General features: G+C 43.4%; 1 protein-coding gene across 2 annotated transcripts in view; it reads left to right on the top strand.

The window, feature by feature from the left end:
• Positions 1-21,719, top strand: part of CORO1C (coronin 1C) — a 152,911-nt gene that overhangs the window by 112,992 nt on the left and 18,200 nt on the right. For both annotated transcript variants that reach the window (XM_077461291.1, XM_077461292.1), the window contains exons 6-8: positions 7,084-7,203; positions 7,496-7,600; positions 20,772-20,917. In XM_077461291.1, the coding sequence (XP_077317417.1) occupies positions 7,084-7,203; positions 7,496-7,600; positions 20,772-20,917 (371 nt within the window). The remainder of the gene's footprint in view (positions 1-7,083; positions 7,204-7,495; positions 7,601-20,771; positions 20,918-21,719) is intronic.

The raw sequence follows: 21,719 nt of genomic DNA, 5'->3' as shown, positions 1-21,719 counted from the left end.
TATATCTATATCAATTACAGCTCTTTTCAAAAGCCAAGTCTAACAAAAATGATTTTGTTTTTGGGAGGACCTGAATGGGTTTCTGTTGTGGTGTTACAGGACTTTAACAGTAAGTCATCACCATAAATCGAATGCAGCTTGGTTTTATGTCAGACTTGATGGTGTGGCCTTGCTACATACACTCCATAGGTTTTCCCAGCAGTAACTCTGAGTGTGTGTGGTATATTTGTGTGTGTATGTGAATATATATATATATATATATATATATATATATATATATATATATATATACACATACATACATATACATACTTGTTAAAGGCTCAAGGTTTTTTACCTTCATGCCCTCTTTGCATAAAGTTAGGTGCAGCAGCCCACCTAATACCTGAGCCACATGGCAATCCAGCAATCTCTGAGGGCGCTCCCTCTCATTGACTGATGCAGGAGCCATTGTTCCCTGCTGCTATCAATCACAGCTAGAGAGCCAATAAGTGGGAATGATCCTGCTTGGTTGCCCCCAGAGCAAGCTGTTTGCTCTGGGGGGCATTTGGCAGGAGGGAGTGGCCAGGAGCACCAGCAGGGGTACCAAGAGGAGGATTGGGGCTGCTCTGTGCAAAACCAATTTATCTTCAGGTCCAGGCCAATGATTTCTGGCTTGGTCCTGCTGATCAGTTCTGACGAATATAATGCTTCCTCTGCCTGTAAGTGTAAACACAGGCAGGGGAAGCGATCTCCTCTCCCCACGTGGAACTTTTTGTTTCAGAGGAGAGAGAACATCTCGCAGTAAGTTGCACCAACACTACACAAACCCCCCCCTTAACCCCTTTTGCTCCTTTTCGGTGTCACCCAGTGCAGTTGTCAGATTTTTCAATGATCACCGTACTGATGTCATTTGTGACACTAATCGGCATTAGGGCAGTTAGTAGTCTAAGGTAGCTTTATGCTACCCCCAATAAAAGTTTAACCCCTTGATCGCCCCCAGTCACCAGTAGTCACAGTATTCATGTCACGGGTGACACTGGTTAATAGTTTTTATATAGCGCCAGGGTACCAGCCATGTATTGGCTAATAAAGGTGGGTGATATCAGTTTTAGCTTCAGTTAGGGTCTGCATTGCCCCAAGCAGCGTCAGTGCCAGTAGCGCTTACACCCACCCACGCACGCACCATACACCTCCCTTAGTAGTATAGTGTCTGAACGGATCAATATGTTTGATCAGATCTATACTGGTGTCCCCAGTAGTTTAGGGTTCCCAAAAACGCAGCGGTAGCGGATCAGCCCAGATACCTGCTAGCCCCTCCGCCCAGCCCACCCAAGTGCAGTATAAATCGGTCACTGTCATACAAAACACTAAACGCATAACTGCAGTCAGGCCTGATCCCTGCAAACGCTACTTTTTAAAAAAAATATTTTTTATAGCATATGAAACAGTCGCTGACAATCGGGTGCTTAACCTGACCCCCCCCCCCCACCTGTGAGTTTCACTAGTTGTACCAGTAAATTTGGAGGCCACAACGTCCAATAGAAGGTACACTAGTGATGAGGCCTACACGTTTCTGAGCATGAGAAGAGGAAGTCACCCACCAGTCAGATTCAGGCTCAGAATATGAATCTGTACCTAGCGCTGAGGACTGAGTGGTGGTCCCTGCTAAGGTCAGGCGTACCCGACCCCGTGCGTCTACTGTTGAGGTGCAAGAACCATAGGGGTCTCGCATGGAGCAGAGCCAGTACTAGTGCCACTCATCCTGGTGAACTGGCAAGCATTAGCGGCTTAATACATCCTGGTCATACATCCAGTACTGCAGTAATACGTGGTGAGTCCCATAAGTGCAGCTCAAGCTGGTGAACTGGCTAGCACAAGTAGAGTCCCGCAGCCAAGATGACAGGCCTGTCAAGCCCATAGTGCCCTTCCTGCTGCATTTGCCAATCCGAATTGGGAGCCCACCACTTATGCAGCACCCGTACTACCCCCATTCACTGGACAACCCAGAATTAAGATGGAAACTGTTGATTTTATGTCGCTTTTCTATCTAGATGTTTTGTGGCCAAAGCAAATTTGTATGCTGGTCAATTCATCGCCGCTAATCTGTAGTTGACCCTTGCCAGAGATTGGAGACCCATTATGGTCTCCGAATTTAAGACCTTCCTGAGCCTATCCCTTCTCATGGGCATAACTAAAAAAGTGAGTTGCGGTCATATTGGTCCACTGACCTAATTCACCATATGCCATGTTCTCTGCCTCCATGACCAGGACACTATACGAGCAGATCTTGTGGTTCATGCTTTTTAATGACTATGAACTGTCGTCCTCTGGGTGACCCTGGATTTGATCGGCGCCACAAAATTCAGCCCCTCGTAAACCACTTCAACCAACAGATTGCAGCCTTGTTTACTCCCGATCAAGTTGTCTGCGTTGATGAGTTCCTGGTTGTTTTCTGGACGCCTGTCAAACAGTATATTCCCAGCAAACGTGCCAGATATGGGGTCAAGATGTATAAGCTCTCTGACAGGGCAACAGGCTGTACATATAGTTTACGAGGGAAGAGATAGTTGTGTAGAGCTGGAGAACTGCCCAGACTACGTAGAGCTCTGGTAAGATTGGGACTTGGTGTCACTCTTATTGGGAAAGGGGTACCACTTGTATGTGGACAATTAAACAAGCGGCCCGACTTTTTAGTCACTCGTTTGATCATGGAATTGGTGAATGTGGCCAGGGCCGCTGATAGGGCAGTACAACCAGCCCTGTTGTACCGGGCCCGGCCAGCAGGGGGGGCCCGAGCAGCTTTTAACTTCTAGCTAAAAAAAAAAAAAAAAAAAACGAAATAACTATATTAACCTGCACCCACTTGATTACTAACATATATAAGGAATATATATTCATTTCCTGGGCCCCATCAGGTTACCAGAGGGGCCCAGGAGGTGAAAGCAGAAGAGGGACTTTTTTTCTATTTTCGGGTGCAGGGATACAATGCTGTCCCGCATGCTATTCTCAGTATACCTGCACAAACTAAAGTTCTTCCTGCTCACTGTATGCCTCTCCGGCGGATGGATATTACTGTTATACGGCTCCCTTCATCCAGTAAGTGCTGCAGCTTGAGGGACTTATCACTGGGACGGCTGAGACAGACAGAGCAGCAGGAGTAATCTGGACAATGGCAGTGGTGCACAGGCAAGCAGTCCCCTGCACACACACACACTGACAGGTCACACTATTGTAGCATGTGCAGTCCCTAGACTCTGTGTGCTCATGGTTATTATCATTATGATGATCAGGGCACAGTAGGTGCTGTATGGCTCTGTCAGTGTAACATGACTGTGTGGTGCTGACTTTCCTGATATATGACTGTACTGTGTGTTACAGACTATAACTCAGCACAGCCATAACAAAGTCAGCATCACACAGTCATGTTACACTGACAGAGCCACACAGCACCTGCTGTGCTCTGATCATCATAATGATAATGACCATGTGCACATAATGAGATGCTACTTTTACACATGTGATGGGGGAAGGGACAGTAAAAATACATAGCCAAGCTGCATTTTTACCACCCCCAAACCACTCTCCTTTCATAACCTTTCACCCAAGCTTGCAATTAGGTCCTTTTTCATGCAGACCTGATTGAAAGCTCCGTATGAAGACACAAACTGAATGGGCACAGATGTCAAAACACTGACATCTCTCCCATTCAGATGCAGTTATGATTGGTGGGGCGCTGTAAATGTTAAATGTTCCAGCTCCTGCCTCCTGCCCTGACAGCGTGGAGGCAGGGGTGGGGTTATGGGCGGAGCCAGGATGGGTTGTGGGCGGGGTCAATGGGGCCCCGTCAGGTAGGCTGTATGGGGCCCCATGATTTCTAACAGCGGCCCTGAATGTGGCACCGTGCGATCTAATCGCCAGGGCTTACCCCAGCGGCTTGCAGATTCCAGTCTTATGCTGGTGAAGAGAACCTGCTTGAGAAGTAGTAATTTGCTTGAGGTGGATGGATAATAAAAGTTTTCATTCTGTCCTCCCTTCACGCAGATAAGACAGTCCAAATTCCAACAGCGACTGGTGTGGAGAAACCCCTCTGTGTCCACAAATACAACCCTAACCACTTGCCGACCGCTGAACGCCGATATACGATGGCACAATGGCAGCGGTGGTCATATGGGCGTGCGCACCGCATAACCCGTCAACTCTGTCCGCCAGCAAACGTGCCACGGAGCCGCAGAACGGGGAGATGCCTATGTAAACAAGGCATTTTCAGCCTAGTGACGTGACGGATCACTGCTCCCTGTCATTGGGAGCAGTGATCGCTGTCGTGCGAGTGGAAGCCCACCCCCCTCAGAATCACTCCCTAGGACACACTTAACCCCTTGATTGTCCCTGGTGTTTCACCCCTACCCTGCCAGTGTCATTTACACAGTAATCAGTGCATTTTTATAGCACTGATTACTGTATAAATGACAATGGCCCCAAAATAGTGTCATGTGTCTGCCATAATGTCGCAGTCACGATAAAAATCACAAATTGCCACCATTGCTAATGTAAAAAAAGGATAAAAATGCCATAAATCTCCTATTTTGCGCAAACCAATCAATGTACGCTTGTGACTCCTCCCCCCCCCCCCCCAAAAAAAAATATGCAGAATACATATCGGCCCAAACTGAGGGAAAATAATTTTATATATTGGTGGATATTTATTATAGCTAAAAGTAAAAAATTACATATTTTTAAATTGTCACTTATTTTTTGTTTATAGTGCAAATACCACCAAAAGAAAGCCCTATTTGTGGGAAAAATAGGATGTCAATTTAGTTTGGGTGCAACGTCGCATGACCACACAATTGTCAGTAAAGCGACGCAGTGCCGAATCGCATAAAGTGCTCTAGTCAGGAAGGGGGTAACGTTTTCTGGGGCTGAAGCAATTAATATGAGAGGAGTGGACCTCGGCGACCAGCTGATAGTGTCGTTATTGTCTATAAGGCCAGATGTTGGTACAAAAGTGTCTGTATACTTATTCTAATTGGCTCTGCTTAACACTTATGTGCTATACAAATCCAGGAAGAGATCATCACAGGCCTTCTGTTTCCAGACGGTGCTTTGGTCCAACTTCCCAGAGCAAATGCAGTGAGCCGGCTGCATGAGACATTTTCCATATGCTCTTGCTGGTACCCCTACCTAAAAGAGCACCCCAAAGTGCCCTGTCTGTGGAAAACGCGGATATAGACATGACACCCGCTATTGTCCCTCCTGTCCTAACTAACCTGGTCTTTGCATTGGTGAATGTTACAAATGCTACCACACACACTAGTGGAGTATGTGTGTGTGTGTGTATGTATATATGTGTATATGTATATATATTTTTATATATTTAAAAAGGCCAAAATAGTTGTCTTATTATTCTTTCTCTCTTCTGCTCTGTTTTACTGTATTTTATAACTGCAATGTTTTATTGTTACTATATTTTATCATGTTTGCTTTTCAGGTATGTCATTTTTATACTTTACTGTTTTACTGTGTTTTTATTGTTAACCATTATTTTCTTTAGGTATGCCATTCAGTTGCAGCACTGATTTATTTATCTTGACAGCATCAGCGTTTGCTCTCATGATGTATAAATCGGCATCTCCAGAGCTGTAGGAGGTTATTTCACCACCATAGTTAAAAAAAACAAAAACAAAAACAAAAAACAAAACATATATGCCAAAGCATGGGGGCAGGGGTGGAGGGGGGATTTGCCCCTAACGGGGGCAGATTGCCTCATGCTTCGGCATATATTTCTTACGTTTATTTTTTGCTTTTTTTTTTTTTTTTTTTTGGGTACAGATTTTTGTTGGTTTATTGCGTTAATGTTGTTAAAGGTAAAAAGTGCAGCGCTGAAACTTTGAGTGAACAAAAATGATTGTATTAACCATTGTGAAATTTACTCAATGTGGAGCTCAGAGGTAAATACTCAGTGATTTTTTTTTTTTTTTTGTATAAAAAAAATCTAATTATTTAAATAAACATGGAGTCCATAGGTGTAGTGAATCTGGATGGCCCTTACAGGGACATTCACCAAGTGTTCATAACATAATTAAGACATCCGAAAATGGTGAATCGATAATAAAATATGTGAATCTAGTCCACCACTGATAGGATGAAAGCTTACCAGATGGTTTGAACTCAAAAGTTTATCCACAGGCTGCATGAAAAAAAAAAGAGAATATATGCCCAACAAGGACCCGCGACATACTGGTATGTTGCTGGACTTGCAGTTGGCTGACATGTGGCTAGCCGCTAGGCTGCTTTTACAGGCAGTGGGAGTGAACGTCCTCACAACATCTTCTGTTTTTATTAATTTTTTTGGGGCTCTCCTGTCCCACTAGGGAACCAGAGACTGCAGCCGGTGGTTTCACCAGCTGACCATAGAGCTGATCAGAGACCGGAATAGCTCCAATCGTCTCTATAGCCTAAGAAACCGGAAGCTACGAGCATTTTGTGACTTCAATTTTACCGCATTTAAACAGCGCCATTGGGAAAGCATGTTATCTAACCGATCTTGGTGTGGTTAAATGCTTTGAGGGCAGAGGAGAGATCTAGAGTCTAATGGACCCCATATTTTTTTTTTTTTTTAAAGTACCTGTCACTACCTACTAATGGGGGGGGGGGGGGGGGATATTTGCATTCCCTGTGGCAACAATAAAAAAGCAAAATAAATAGTCAGATCAAGGGCAGTAATTCTAACAGTAGACCTCTGTAAATCTAAAGTGGTAACCTGTAAAGTCTTTTAAAAATGTATGTAGTTTGTCGCTGTTGTGTGCAATTTTACAGCATAGCATTTTGATGCAGTTATAAATATTTGGATTGGGGTATGATTGTATGTCTGGAAGCTCTCCATGTTGCTAGGTTTGTGCCTATTTGAGCCCATTGCTGGATGTGCATGGAAGAATGCCATTTTGTTTGCTAATGAAGTCTAGAATTGAAACTTGGTATCAAGAGACTAGAAAGTGTGTGTGTGTGTGTGTGTGTGTGTGTGTGTGTGTGTTGTGTGCTTTTGTTATTCTTTATGAGCTTGCACTCTGAAGTCTTAAATGTACCTTTTTCATTTTCTTTTAGGAGAAGGATAAAGCTCACGAAGGAGCTCGACCTATGAGAGCGATCTTTTTAGCTGATGGCAGCGTTTTTACAACAGGATTCAGTCGAATGAGTGAGCGCCAGCTAGCACTGTGGAATCCAGTATGTTAGGTTCTGTTTTTATGTTGCTCTGGGTGGGTTAAAATGAAAAGATATTGCACAGTAGGTGAAAGTCTCCGTTGTTTCACCGGTTTAGCTGTTCACTTGCAGTTCAACTCTAAATAAGCCAACCTGCATTCAGCATTTAAATTATCGCTTTATGACCACTTTTAAGTTGGTACAATGGTCCTAATATATTTTGAGAAATGTTAGAATTTGAAAATGGTAAAGTATGTAGAGCTGGGTAATATCTGTATTGAGTTTGCACTGTTAATAAGTGACCTCTTGTTTACAGAAAAGTATGGATGAGCCTATTGCACTACATGAAATGGACACTAGCAACGGCGTCTTGCTACCTTTCTATGACCCTGATACAAATATAATTTACTTGTGTGGAAAGGTGAGCGTACGTTTTTTGTTTGTTTTTATCACTTTTGAAAGGAAATAAAATTTTATAATTTAGCATTGCATTGGGGAAATTGCTATGGCAAAAGGCTATCACAAAAAGATCAGACCTCAAATGCTTTTTTCAGTATTCCTCTACACTGCCTGACATTTTAGCAGTGCTAGGCAGGGTTTACTTTTTCTTCTGCAGTTTTGCTGTGCTGTGTAGGTGCATTTACATGCTCCATAGAGATTAATGGTCTCCAACATTAATCTTTATAAAATGCATAATTGCACCTATGCAGTAAAGTATCGGGTGCCAGGAAGCCAACTTGCAATCAGCCCTGCCTGGCAAAGCTGTCCTTTTTAATGTTAGAACCGAGGAGCATTCTTTACAAACCCTTTGACTGCTTTATTTTGCTAAATGTGGGAAGGCTGTAAGACCCTGATCTGTGAATATAAGCAACAGCGTTCAGTAGCGTTCCCGTCAATACAAACGACCTCCTACACAAGTGTGATCAGACTCAGGTTGTCTATCATTCATCAACTTTTCCAGTCATAAAAAGGCCACCACGCTGTACTGCCCTCTTGGGGTTAGGGAAGCTCAGATCCCATAACACTGAAATGGCAAAAAAAACAGGGAGCTTCAGTCTAGCATATTACCTTTGTAGAATGTTTATTGATGTATAGTAATTTGTAAGCATACATTTTATCTATCACAAGCTCATCATAAACCTCCAAAGTCAATATTGTCCAATCTACCCATCCCAGGAAGAAGCCACCTGGATCCACATGGCTTCTTCCTGGAAAAGGAATCTATGCAGTAAACTGGAAAATATTGGCTATGAATACTTATAAACAGGTTATTTATATGTAGTTGTAGGTGTCTATACCTCTATTTTAATGTTTACAAACATGACTGACCATTATCCTCTTGCCTTAGTACATGGCATCAATAGCCTAGAAGGAGTATGCAGATTATTACTTTACGATTACTTAAAGAGGAAGTAAACCCTGATGGGTTTACTTCCTCTTTTTTTCCCTGCAAAGGTAAAGCATAATGGACTACTATGCATCGCATAGTAGCTCATTATGTGTCACTTACCTGACACAGGAGCCAGCGAAGTCGCCGCTGATCCCTGTAGTCCGCCGCATCCATCTTGCTGGTGGCGTCTCGCAGCTCCGACCAATGATAGCGGCGATGCCGCGATGACGTCACTCCCGCGCATGCGCACGGGAGTCGCGTCTCGCAGCTCCGCCTCTGCCATTCGGCGAAGCCGCGATGACGTCACTCCCGCGCATGCGCACGGGAGTCGACAAATTAGGCAAATCCATTCTTGGATTTGCCGCATTTAGTGCGCCTGCGCGCCGCTGTCTACGGCGCATGCGCCGTAGACAGCGGTGCCCATTTTTGGGCAAATATCTCCTAAACCATATAGGTTTAGGAGATATTGCTTGGACCTACAGGTAAGCCTTAATCTAGGCTTACCTGTAGGTCAAAGTGGTTTGAAGGGGTTTACTTCCTCTTTAAAGTGGTTGTATACTTTTTTTTTTTTTTTTTTCCCCTACAGGAAAGCCTATAATAAGGCTTACCTGTAGGTAAAAAAAAAATCTAAACCTGTACGGTTTAGGAGATATTCCCCTCGGTATGCGCCACTGACTGCAGCGGCGCATGCGCACAAGGGGATTCTCGGCTGAAAATTCGGCAGTGGTGCATACTAGCTCATTATGCCTTTTGCTTTGCAGGTGGTAAAAAAATAATAATTAGCGGGTTTACTACCGCTTTAAAACTATTTTAAATTTTCCTGTTCTGCATACTTGTTCCGGATCAGTAACTCAAATAATGGAAGCTAAAGGATCAGCATAACGGGAAATCATTTTTTTTCAGTATTGGACAAGCACTGATCAAATCACTTTAAACATCTCAGAAGTGTAAGCATTATAACTGGTGGTTAGCTAATGCAGTCAAGGTTGTTGGTGAACATTTTACACTTTCTTGGACAATGCCTGACCAATGTTTTAGTATTAGCTTGTCATGAATAAAGGAGCACCCTGCTTATAAAATCTTTTCTTATCGTACATCATGGGATACCGAGCCAGTAGTTGCTATGTGATTATAGGCCACCTTCAGGTGATGGACGCTGGCACGCCCTAAGACAAAAAGTGCATTCCCTATATAACCCCTCCCACTGCTGGGAGTTCCTCAGTTTTTTCGCCAGTGTCTAAGGTGTTGGTCACAAGTGAAGATGTGCCGAGCTCCACTGGAGCAATTCTTGCTGGGGCTAGCCATGCAGCCGGATCCATTCAAAGTGTCTTTTTGGCCGAATTGAATGGTACCGGTGTCCAAAGAAACTAGGTCTTACCTGTAAAGCTTCTCTTTAGAGAGCTGGACCCTGGGATCCAGTACTTTTTGGTATTAAGACCATAATGCAGCCTTTCTCAACCTTTTCAGCACAGAGGAAACCTTGAAGTAGTTCTCCAATCTTGTGGAACCCCTGCTAAATATTAGAAATATACAACTCCTGATACAATAGTGTGATGGTCAGTTGGAAGAATGGTCCTTACACTTGTGGTCATTGGGAAGAATTGCCTCCTTACAGATAGCTAAAAAGTTTGATGGTGTCAGTGGGGACTTATCTGAGAGGCAGAAATTGCCCAATGCTGAAGGAACCCCTAGCAACCTTTGGAGGAACCCTGGTTGAGAATCACTGCCATAACGTTTTTACTGGCGGTGGTGCTATTACAGGTGGGGCATAGCGCGGTGTTGGTGTCCTCCAACGCCCAGTGTGCAAAGGAGTGTTTTAAGAAGCACCATTTTTGCTTTTGCAGGCTGCTGAAGGGACACGAGCAAAGGTGGCATATTAAAGATTTGGTGACACAGGCATTCCATTTGACACATTTCCTGCTGCATTAGGCTGGCCATTAATGGCTGCAATGGAGCTGGACTATTGCTCAAGCAAGTGAATGCATTCCTTCTGGTAGTACCTCTGCTTTGTGCATCGGGCTATGGTCAGAAGGGGGCGCGGTAAAAACACCTTAAAAGGGGCTCTAGAAAGACTTCTACAGTCACACGGAAGCCTAGAACCATCTCGGTAAAGATGGCATCCTCCCCTTGAGAGTAATATGGCTGGTGAGAGTGAGCCTTCAGGAGGGGCAAATGTTGCAGCTGCTCTTAACACTGCAGCCCCTGTGTATATTACTAAGGAGGTTTTTTTTCTTCAATCATTTTTAGTTTGGAGCAAAATATTGATGTGGAACTAAGCGTAACAAGTCCCCATCCATTTTCTCAGGTCCCTCATGCTGAGGAACAAGAGGCGAGAGATGACAAATTTCTCTCGGGGGACCAGGAAGAGTCTGTCTCCTCTTCTGAAGAACCAAATACAGAAAGATCAGGTTCGCAGGAAAGGTGGTTCGCTCCACATTTTTACTGCCAGCAGCGAAGTCAGTTGATGAGCCCCCTTCTGGTTTGGGTTCACTAAAGCCTCCCCAATCGGTTCATGCTTTTCCTATCCATTCATTCAAAAGCTTATGTATTCTGAGTGTAAGCACCCAGAGAAATAGCTTTATTCCTCTGAAAAAGTTTTCAATACGTTATCCTATGGAGGAAGAGTTTTATAAGAAAATGGGGAATTCCAGCAATTGACACTTTGTCCTCTGTAAACAAAAACCTGACTTGTCCAGTCGACAATGCTCATATGCTAAAGGTCCCAACAGATAAGAAGTTGGAATTCCTTTTTAAAAAAAACTTTCGCTCACAAGTTCAGCCTGCGCTGGCAGCGATCGGAGTATCTCAGTCCTTAAAGGACCAGTTTATGGATGTACTCAAGGTTATTCCTGATCAGCAGGCCCAAGATTTGGCCAGGATATTAGAAGTGTTACAGTAGACGCTATGAAAGATTCTATTCTCCAGGCCTCACAACTCATGCTAGGGCTGGTACATGTGTGTAGAATCCTATGGTTGAAAAATTGGTCAGCCAAATCACCATGCAAAAAGCTCTTGGCCAGTTTCCCATTTTCATGGTGAACGGTTATTTGCAGACTATCTGGATAAGTATATCCCAAGAATTTCTAATGGGGAAAAGCCCCCGTCTTCCAGTTAAGACGTTTAAGCAATTTTCTTTTTGGCGTGCTTCTTCTCCAGTGCGAGGGGCATTAGCCTCCAGGCAGTCACGATGGCCTTCTCCGTCAAGTGCAAGCGGTAAACCTCAGGGTCAGTCCCAGGGTCAAAAGAGGACCTGGGGGAGGAAACCCACAAAATACTAAAGCCTCCTTATGAAGGGGCACCCCGTTCGCTCGAGTGGGGGGAAGGCTTATACAGTTTTCAAGGATCTGGCAGGAACAATGTCAAGGCAGATGGGTGGCTTCCTCAATATACCTCTAGGTTACAAACTATCGTTCTGAGAATTCCTGCCTTGTTTTCTCAGGTTGAGCGTTCCCAGAGATCCAGGGAAAAAAGTCTTTCTATGTTTGGATCATCTTTTCTCCAAAGAGTGATATCGGTGGTCCCCTTGGAAGAGCAAGGATCAGTGTTTTATTCAGACCTTTTCACAGTTCCAAAACCAAACGGGGATGTCAGACCCATTTGATATCTCAAAGATCTAAACCTGTTTTTGAATATCCGTTCTTTTCACAATCTGATCAGTAGTCTCCATCCTACAAGGGGGAGATTTTCTGGCGTCAGTCGACATCAAATAGAAAGGAAATGCTGCTCTCAAAGCCTCCGCACCTTAAAAAGTGCTCCCGCCCTACTGTGAACTCTCAGGAGCAGGATCTGCACAATAGTGTAGGAAAAGAAGTCCTGGACTGCTGCACTCCATAGAAAGGCATCTTTATTGTAGAATTTAAAAATTAAAAAAAATCACATCTGGCAAGAACAAACGGGGATGGATGGCTAACGTGTTTCACATCGTTGGATGCTTACTCATAGCTAAATTAGACAAACACCAACTATGTATATAAGAAGGTAAGTTGAATTGAGAATCCACAAATTGAAACTTGACAATTGGGAAAACGTGCCTTCTGCACAGCTGGAGCTTGAAATCCAAGAATTAAGCACACCTGTGAAATGGGAAACAAACACTAGTAGAAAATATTGTTAGTTTTGCTAAATGGCATTTGTGATTGCATGGATAGTAATCAAAGTATATTATATACACACATCCCGTTGAGGTGTATGTGTGTATATATGGGATGATTGAAAAAAACAACCAACAAGTGTGTATAAATATGTTTAGAAAATATACAAGATATAGAGAGAGAATGAATAAACAAAATAGAATTGAATCAGAAAAATACATTAGTGGTGAGCATTTAAAAAAAAAATATATTATTGACCAAAGAGGCCCTATCAGGCGCTACACCAATTTATCTAGTGGTAAGAGGAGAAAATCCTTCACAATGATAACTCTAATGATGTGTTAATGTTCACTTGAACAAAAAAGTTGTGACTACAATACTACACCATTACAAATTTTTTTAATATCTTTATAAACGATATAGGGTCTGGAATCAAAAGTAACATTTCCGCCTTTGCAGATGACACCAAGCTATGCAGTGGAATAATGTCCTTACAGGACGTCTCCAATTTACAAGCCAACCTCAATGCTCTGTCTAATTGGGCAACTGTGTGGCAGATGAGGTTTAATGTTGAGAAATGTAAAGTTATGCACTTGGGGCCTAAAAATATGCATGCAGCATACATTCTAGGGGGACTACAACTGGGGGGAGATCTATAGTGAAGAAGGATCTTGGGGGTTTTGGTAGATCATAAGCTCAAAAATTGCATGTAATGCCAAGCTGGTGTTTCCAAAGCAAGCAAAGTCCTTTCTTGTATTAAGAGAGGTATGGACTCCAGCGAGAGAGATATAGCATTTTTTTTGCCTCTGTTCAAATAGTAAGACCTCATCTGGAATATGCAGTTCAGTTTTGGGCACCAGTTCTCAAAAAGGATATCGGGGAACTGGAGAAAGTGCAGAGAAGGGCAACCAAACTGATAAGAGGCATGGAGGAGCTCAGCTATGAGGAAAGATTAGAGGAACTTAATTTATTCACTTTTAATAAGAGGAGCTTAAAGGGGATATGATCAACATGTACAAATATATAACACCCCTTTCACACCAGGGCATGCGAAATGCGCAGCAAATCCGGTGGTAAAATGCTGCTAAAAATAGCGGCGTTTTACCACCGACGTAATGGGCGGTGTGGTGTGAAAGCAGTCTAAGGGGTCCATATAGTGAACTTGGCGTTGAGTTTAGGGGTGCACCGAATGGGTTTTTTGGTGCCGAAACCGATACCGAAAATGAAAAATACACTAGGCCGAAAACCGAAACCGATACCGAAACAGCACCGATACCGAAAAAGACTGTTTTTAAAAAATATTTTCATACATCAGATGGTCAGAGACTGAGGACATATTACAGGAGATGGTCAGAGACTGCAGCCATGGTACAGGAGATGGTCAGAGACTGCAGGCATGGTACAGGAGATGGTCAGAGACTGCAGACATGATACAGGAGATGGTCAGAGACTGCAGACATGGTACAGGAGATGGTCAGAGACTGCAGACATGGTACAGGAGATGGTCAGAGACTGCAGGCATGGTACAGGAGATGGTCAGAGACTGCAGGCATGGTACAGGAGCTGGTCAGAGACTGCAGGCATGGTACAGGAGCTGGTCAGAGACTGCAGGCATGGTACAGGAGCTGGTCAGAGACTGCAGGCATGGTACAGGAGATGGTCAGAGACTGCAGGCATGATACAGGAGCTGGTCAGAGACTGCAGGCATGGTACAGGAGATGGTCAGAGACTGCGGACATGGTACAGGAGCTGGTCAGAGACTGCAGACATGGTACAGGAGCTGGTCAGAGACTGCAGACATGGTACAGGAGCTGGTCAGAGACTGCAGACATGGTACAGGAGATGGTCAGAGACTGCAGACATGGTACAGGAGATGGTCAGAGACTGCAGGCATGGTACAGGAGCTGGTCAGAGACTGCAGGCATGCTACAGGAGCTGGTCAGAGATTGCGGACATGCTACAGGAAATCAATGCAGCCTCACTGTGCCAGCAGCCTACCAGTGCCCGCCATGTAGCCTGCCTGTGCCTCACAAGTGCATATAAACATACACATATAAAAACGCGTGCACACACACATACACATATAAAACATACAACACACATATAACACATACATGCGCACATACACACTTAACACACATACATATAAACATGCACACATAACATACATACATATAAACATGCACATACATACATACATACATACATACATACATACATACATACATACATACATACATACATACATACATGCATACAAACATGCACATACATACATATATATACATACATACATACATACATACATACATACATACATACATACATACATACATACATACATACATACATACATACATACATACATAACACACATATATACAACACACACAACACACAGGCATACAAACATATATAGACAGTCTTTTTTTTTTTTATTGGCAGCTGCAGCTCTTCATTAATCTCCATGCTGGGTACTGCACTCTAGGGGGAGGCAGAGAGCACAGCACACACTGCTAGACGCCTCTGCTTTGGTTTCACTTTCACAGTGAACATCGAGCCCAGCTCCTGCACAGCCGATTTACACATCGGCTGTGGAGAGGGGGACTTTAGAGCGAGACCCCACAGGCTGACTGCAGCATAGGTGAGGAGGGAGGGGAGCAAGAGAGCTAAGGATAGGACACCCCCCGTGATGGACACCACCGGGGGCGGGGCCAAGCCCCGCAAGCCCCACCCCATTTTCGGCACCAGTATCGGCGGAAATTCTCTTTCGGCTTTTTGCCGAAAGGGCCATTTTCGGCCGATATGTTTCGGCGGCCGAAATTTCGGTGCATCCCTAGTTGAGTTATTCACTTTAAAACAGAGGACAAGGGACACTCTTTTCGTCTAGAGGAAAAGAGATTTCCTCTTCAAATACGGAAAGGTTTCTTCACAGTAAGAGCTGTGAAAATGTGGAATAAACTCCCTGCAGAGGTGGTTCTGGCCAGCTCAGTAGATTGCTTTAAGAAAGGCCTGGATTATTTCCTAAGTGTACATAATATAACTGGGTACTAACATTTATAGGTAAAGTTGATCTGGGGAAAATCCAATTGCCTCTTGGGGGGGGGGGGGGGGGGGGGGTTCAGTTAGGAATTTTTTCCCATGCTTTAGCAAATTGGATCATGCTCTGCTGGGGTTTTTTTGCCTCCCTCTGGATCAACTGTGGATATAGAATTGGGTATATGAGATTGTTTTTTTTTTTTTTTTTTTTTTCTAATCCTGTGCAACTAATTCTTCTCTGAATACTGACCACATGCTGTAATGTTAAATAATATTAAACAAAGAATTATTATATACACCAATATTATGTACTGTGTGGATAGTATTGATCAAAGAACAGCATATGTGTGTGTATGTATGTTATATATATATATATATATAATTTACACACACGTAAATAAAAAATGGTGTATCAAGCAATAATTATAATATAATATCAATCGACATCAAGGATGCTTGTCTCCATGTGCCGATTTTTCTCTGCTCACCAGAGTTTTCTACTCAAGGTAGAAAATCTTCATTTTCAGTTTGTAGCTCTACAGTTCGGTCTAGCTACTGCACCTCGAGTGTTTACAAAGGTCCTGGCTCCTTCTTTAGCCAGACTAAGAGCTTAAGGTATAATTATACTAGCCTACTTAGACGATCTACTCCTGATCAGTCGGTAGCCCACTTAAACCAAAGCTTGGTCACCACAGTCGGCTACCTGGAATGCCTAGGCTGGATTCTCAACCTAGAAAAATACTCCTTAAAACCTTCAAGAAGATTGCAGTACTTGGGGCTAATCAGATACAGTTCAGAAGATGTTTTTGCCCCAGGAAAAGGTCAATTCCATAAAGAAACTGATTCAATTCGTCAAAACAAAGAAGAATCCTTCTATTTCACTTTGCATGAAGTTATAGGGGAAGATGGTGGCTTCTTTCAAGACTGTTCCTTATGCGCAGTTTCATTCAAGACTGCTGCAAAACAGTATCCTGTCAACTTTGAACAAGCGGGTCCAAGCTCTGGACTTCCCAATGTGTTTATCCCAACATGCGTCAGAGCTTCAGTTGGTTACCAGTTACCTGGAAGATGATAACAGGTGCCAGCCTTTTGGGCTGGGGAGCAGTCCTGGAAGAAGCATCTGTCCAAGGGAAATGGTCCAAATCTGAGATGACCTTGCCCATCAATATTCTAGAGGCCTGGACGCTCAGACTAAGGAATTATCCTGTCTGGATCTAATCCAACATTGCCACAGCAGTGGCCTATATTAATCACCAAGGGGGCATGAGAAGTCGTGCGGCCCAGAGAGGTGAATCCTATTTCTCATGCAGAAAGCATTCCTTCTCAGCAATTTTCATTCCAGGAATAAAGAATTGGCAGGCAGACTACTTGAGTTGCCAACAATTGTTCCCGGGAGAATGGTCCCTTCACCCCGACGTTGATCTGTTTGCATCCAGGTTCAACAACAAGATCGTCAACTTTGTTTCAAGGACAAGGGATCCGATGGCATTCGGAACGGATGCCTTGGTTTTTTCCATGGGATTGATTTTCACTGATCTATGCATTCCCTCCTGTTCTGCTGCTTCCGTGCCTTCTTCGCACGATCAAGAACGAAAGGAGGTGATTCTTGTGGCCCAGGAGATCTTGGTTTGCCGAGATCGTAAAGATGGCGATGGGGGACCCTTGGACCCTACCACTATGGCCAGACCTTCTCTCGCAAGGTCCGGTATTCCATCCTACCTTACAAATGCTACATTTAATCGTTTGGCTATTAAGACCCACGTTCTGAAGGACCGTGTGTTGTCAACTTCAGTAGTTTCTACTTTGGTTAAAGCTAGGAAGTCTGCCTCCAGAGTCATATGCTATATGGTCTGGAAGGCATATGCCTCCTGGTGTGAATCCAGAGTTTGACACCTTAGAAAATGTCATAGATGGGATCCTTGAATTCCTACAAATGGGATTAGAAATGAAGCTGGCCTTGAGTTCTATCTAGGGCCAGGTGTCGGCCTTATCAGTGTTCTTTTCAATGACCACTTGTTTCACGCTCTCTGGTTCGTAAGTTTATTCAAGTGGTATCACGGATTAATCCTCCAGTTGGGTCACCCCTAAACCCTCGACTTGAGTTTAGTCCTGTTGGCATTGCAGAAACAGCCTTTTGAGTCACTACAAGATAGTCTCTTCATACTCTTGACAAGGAAAATAATTGTATTGGTTGCCATATCTTCTGCTAGAAGATTAGAGTTGGCTGCTCTTTTTTGTGAAGAGCCATTTTTGAGTATTTATTAGGATGAGGTTGTATTGCGGCCTCATCCTAATTTCCGATTGAACGTAGTGTCCGGTTTTCATTTGAACTGGGATATTGTTCTGCCTTCATTTTTTCCAGAACCTTGTTCTGTGAAAGAAAAGTAGCTACATTATCTTGATGTGGTGAGAGCAGTTGCTGTCTATTTGAAAGTGACCACTCAGATTTGTAAAACAGATGTTTTGTTTGTGCTGCCAGACGGTCCTAAAAGAGGACAAGCAGTGTCAGTCAACTATATTTTTAAATGGATTCGTCAAGCGATTGTTCAAGCTTATGGTTTAAAGAGGAAAATTTCTCCTTTTTTTATATTAAAGCGCTCTCCACCAGGGCTGTTGGTGCTTCTTGGGCAGTGCATTACCAGGTCTCCATGGCTCAGATATGCAAGGCTGCAACTTGGTCTTCAGTCCATACATTTACCAGATTTTATCATGTAGATGTAAAGGTCATGAGGATAGTGCCTTGGGGGCAGTGTACTGCAGGCTGCAGTATGAGTCATCTGGTCTTAGTGCCCTACTTTGTTGCGTTTCCCTCCCTTTAGTTGGCATAGCTATGGGACATCCCACATAGTAACTACTATGGCACTGTGTCCTGTGATGTACGATAAGAAAATAGGATTTTTATAACCGCTTACCTGTGAAATCCTTTTCTTTGAAGTAAATCATGGAACACAGAGGTCCCTCCCTCCTTTGATATACACGTGTATTGCTTTGCTACAAAACTGAGGAACTCCCAGCAGTGGGAGGGGATTATATAGGGAGTGCACTTTTTGTCTTGAGGCATGCTCATGCCCATCACCTGAAGGTGACCTATAACCCACATAGTAATTATGGCTTGTGTCCCGTGATCTACTTCAAAGAAAAGGATTTTACAGGTAAGCTGTTATAAAAATCCTTTTTTGGTCATTATTCACTCTGTGTACAGTTTGTGTTTACAGAAAACATTGGGCTGTTTTCTGTCATAATCAGGTTTAAACGGGGCCACATTTTCCAGAAAGATTAACTACCAGTTTATTTTTGGTTTGTAGAAACTGAAGCTTATGGCACAGTCCCATGCAAGCACAGGAGGGCATTGCACACTCCAGTCAGAATTTCTACAGTCATTTCATTCATAAAGTTGAATGCAAGACAAACAGTTTAACCCTCCAACTGCTCTTGGGCATTCATTTTCATTTTTATTCAGTCACATGACAGTATTCCAGTCCTCCAATCTTCAGGACTGCACTGTGGGAGGGTACTTCTGGTAGTGCCAATCTTGTATCCTGATGATGTGCCCATAAAATGCTTACTCAAATACTCCTGCACTATTTGCAATACTGACATGATAGCATTCATATGAGGGATGGCAATAAGACTGCTCTTCTGTACAGAGACCAACATACAGAACAGCTGACAAGTCACAGTAACTGGAACAGGCACTGAAGCAGATCTCTTGACTACATATTAAGATTATGTTGGTCATAGAATTTGTATTTTAAAAAGTTATAGAAATGGAAGAGGGTTTAGGGATAAACGAGTGTTTGTTTTTCAAGGCCAGAGTGCAGCTGTAAGTTTTTATATTGCATTCTAGTGTGTTTCAAGTAGATGCTTAGTTGCATAAAGCAGTAAGCATTTCATATATAAATGTCAAGTCTACTTCATTTATTTTACAGTAGAATTTGAATAGTTCTGTCATAAATCTAAACTAAACATAGTATACCCTGACTTGTGACAGTAAATATCCAGTAATTCGATAAAACAAGTTTATTCTTTAGAAATTGTGAGTTTTAAAAACTTGGGAACATATCCAAGATACCACGGATCATGTGCATCTTAGGAGTCCCTGTCCACAAAATCAAAACATTCTCATTAAAACCCTGTCTAATATCTTTCTGTCACTTTTTTGTTTGGGCAAAGTTGAAATGCAGCCCTGGACCATTGGCAGAACACAGCACTGCATATTGTATGTAGCTGATGCTACTACAGTATGATGGAATGCTCACAGCAGCCTCATTTAGTAATTACCATATTTATTGGTGTCTAACACGCACCCCAAGTTTTGGAGGGAATTTTAAGGGAAAAAACTTTTTAGGAGAGAAGTTTAAGGGGAAAAAAACTTACATTTAAATGCCCATCAATGCAGCCTTATCAGTGCCCATCTGCAGCCTTGTCCATTGCAGCCTTGTCATGCACCCTTGTCGGTGTCATTTGCAGCCTCGTCATGCACCCTTGTCGGTGTCATTTGCAGCCTTGTCATGCACCCTTGTCGGTGTCATTTGCAGCCTTGTCATGCAGCCTTGTCGGTGTCATTTTCAGCCTTGTCATTTATTTATTTTTTTTTGCAGCTTTTCCTTTTAAAAATGGTGTCTCCGAGATAGAGCCAGATGTCCTGTGTATCTCGGCGGAGCTCGGTAGTTCTCGGTGCCTTCAGCCGTTCTCGGCAGCTTTTGGCTTCCGAGAACGGCCGAAAGCTTCCTAGAAGGGCTGAAGGCTGCCCGGGGGGTCGGCGTATAACACGCACCCGCGATTTCCCCCGGATTTTATGTTATACGCTGATTAAATATGGTAGCTGGTTTTGGCCTGAATGAACTATTAAATGGACAGGAAAAGTGGACTTGAGCTTTAACGTACCTGTGCCATACTAGCGCATGGAACGAATACTGTTATTTCATTATGTCCTTTTCCTATCTCCCCCCCCCCCCCCCCCCTAACATTTTACATATGACTGTGCATTTTCTGCCCATCAGTCCCCTGTACTTGGAGGTTGGTTACGTTTTTGTTTTTTAGTATGTGATAATGTTGATGTCTCTCAACAGGGTGACAGCAGTATTCGATACTTTGAAATCACAGATGAGTCCCCATATGTTCACTACCTCAACACATTCATCAGTAAGGAACCACAGCGGGGGATGGGGTACATGCCAAAGAGGGGACTGGATGTCAACAAGTGCGAGATTGCCAGGTATTGATCTTTTACATAGAAGATATTTACTCATATATTCAGACCAAAGAACTAGTTACTGCAACTGTGCTTGAGTATCAGAGAATCAAAAAATACATGCAATACTTTTGTAAATATAAAGGATTCATTTAACATTAAAAGCCCATGGCAACATTTTCTTTGCCAAGGTTTTTTTTGTTATGGTAGTACCTTAAATAACATTGGCTATTCTCTTAATCCTGATCTGCTTATAGGTGTTCTCTTGATTTGTCCGCTAGCAAATATCACATCCTGGAACCAATGGATGTGTAAGCCAGCACACACCCTGCATAATTCAGCCTTCCGTGAGACGAAGGGTGCGCTACGTAGACATTTGGCAGCACACCAAGGATGGACCAGAAGTGGCATCCAAACGGTTGGTTTATTGCATGATCACAAGAAAGGTGCAACGTTTGAGTCATGCAGGACCTTTGTCAGGCATGTGATGAAGGGGTCCTGCGTGACTCCGAAATGTTACACCTTTCTTGTGTTGTGATCCTGCAATAAACCACCCATTTGGAGGCCACTTTGTGCTGATCCTTGGTGTGCTGGCAAATATCTATGTTGTGACTTGAACCAGTATCCCGCTGGATGTTGCTGCAGCACCCAAATCTTGAGCTTATACCAGGAACGCGTGTGATGGTCCTGGGCATGGGTCACCCCTCCCTTGGGCCAGTTTGTGCAGTAAGTGCTCTCTGAACCGTGCCTGGGACCACTCGGAAGATGTGGTCTTGAGCACAGTTCACTTGTGGTCCAGTAGTTTCTCCATGTGGGTGCAAACTGC

Source organism: Lithobates pipiens, unplaced genomic scaffold (genome assembly GCF_037356315.1).
Source record: "Lithobates pipiens isolate NorthernLeopardFrog02 unplaced genomic scaffold, aLitPip1_a1.2 Scaffold_3, whole genome shotgun sequence".
Classification (NCBI taxonomy): domain Eukaryota; kingdom Metazoa; phylum Chordata; class Amphibia; order Anura; family Ranidae; genus Lithobates; species Lithobates pipiens.
This window is presented reverse-complemented; position numbering and strand designations above follow the sequence as displayed.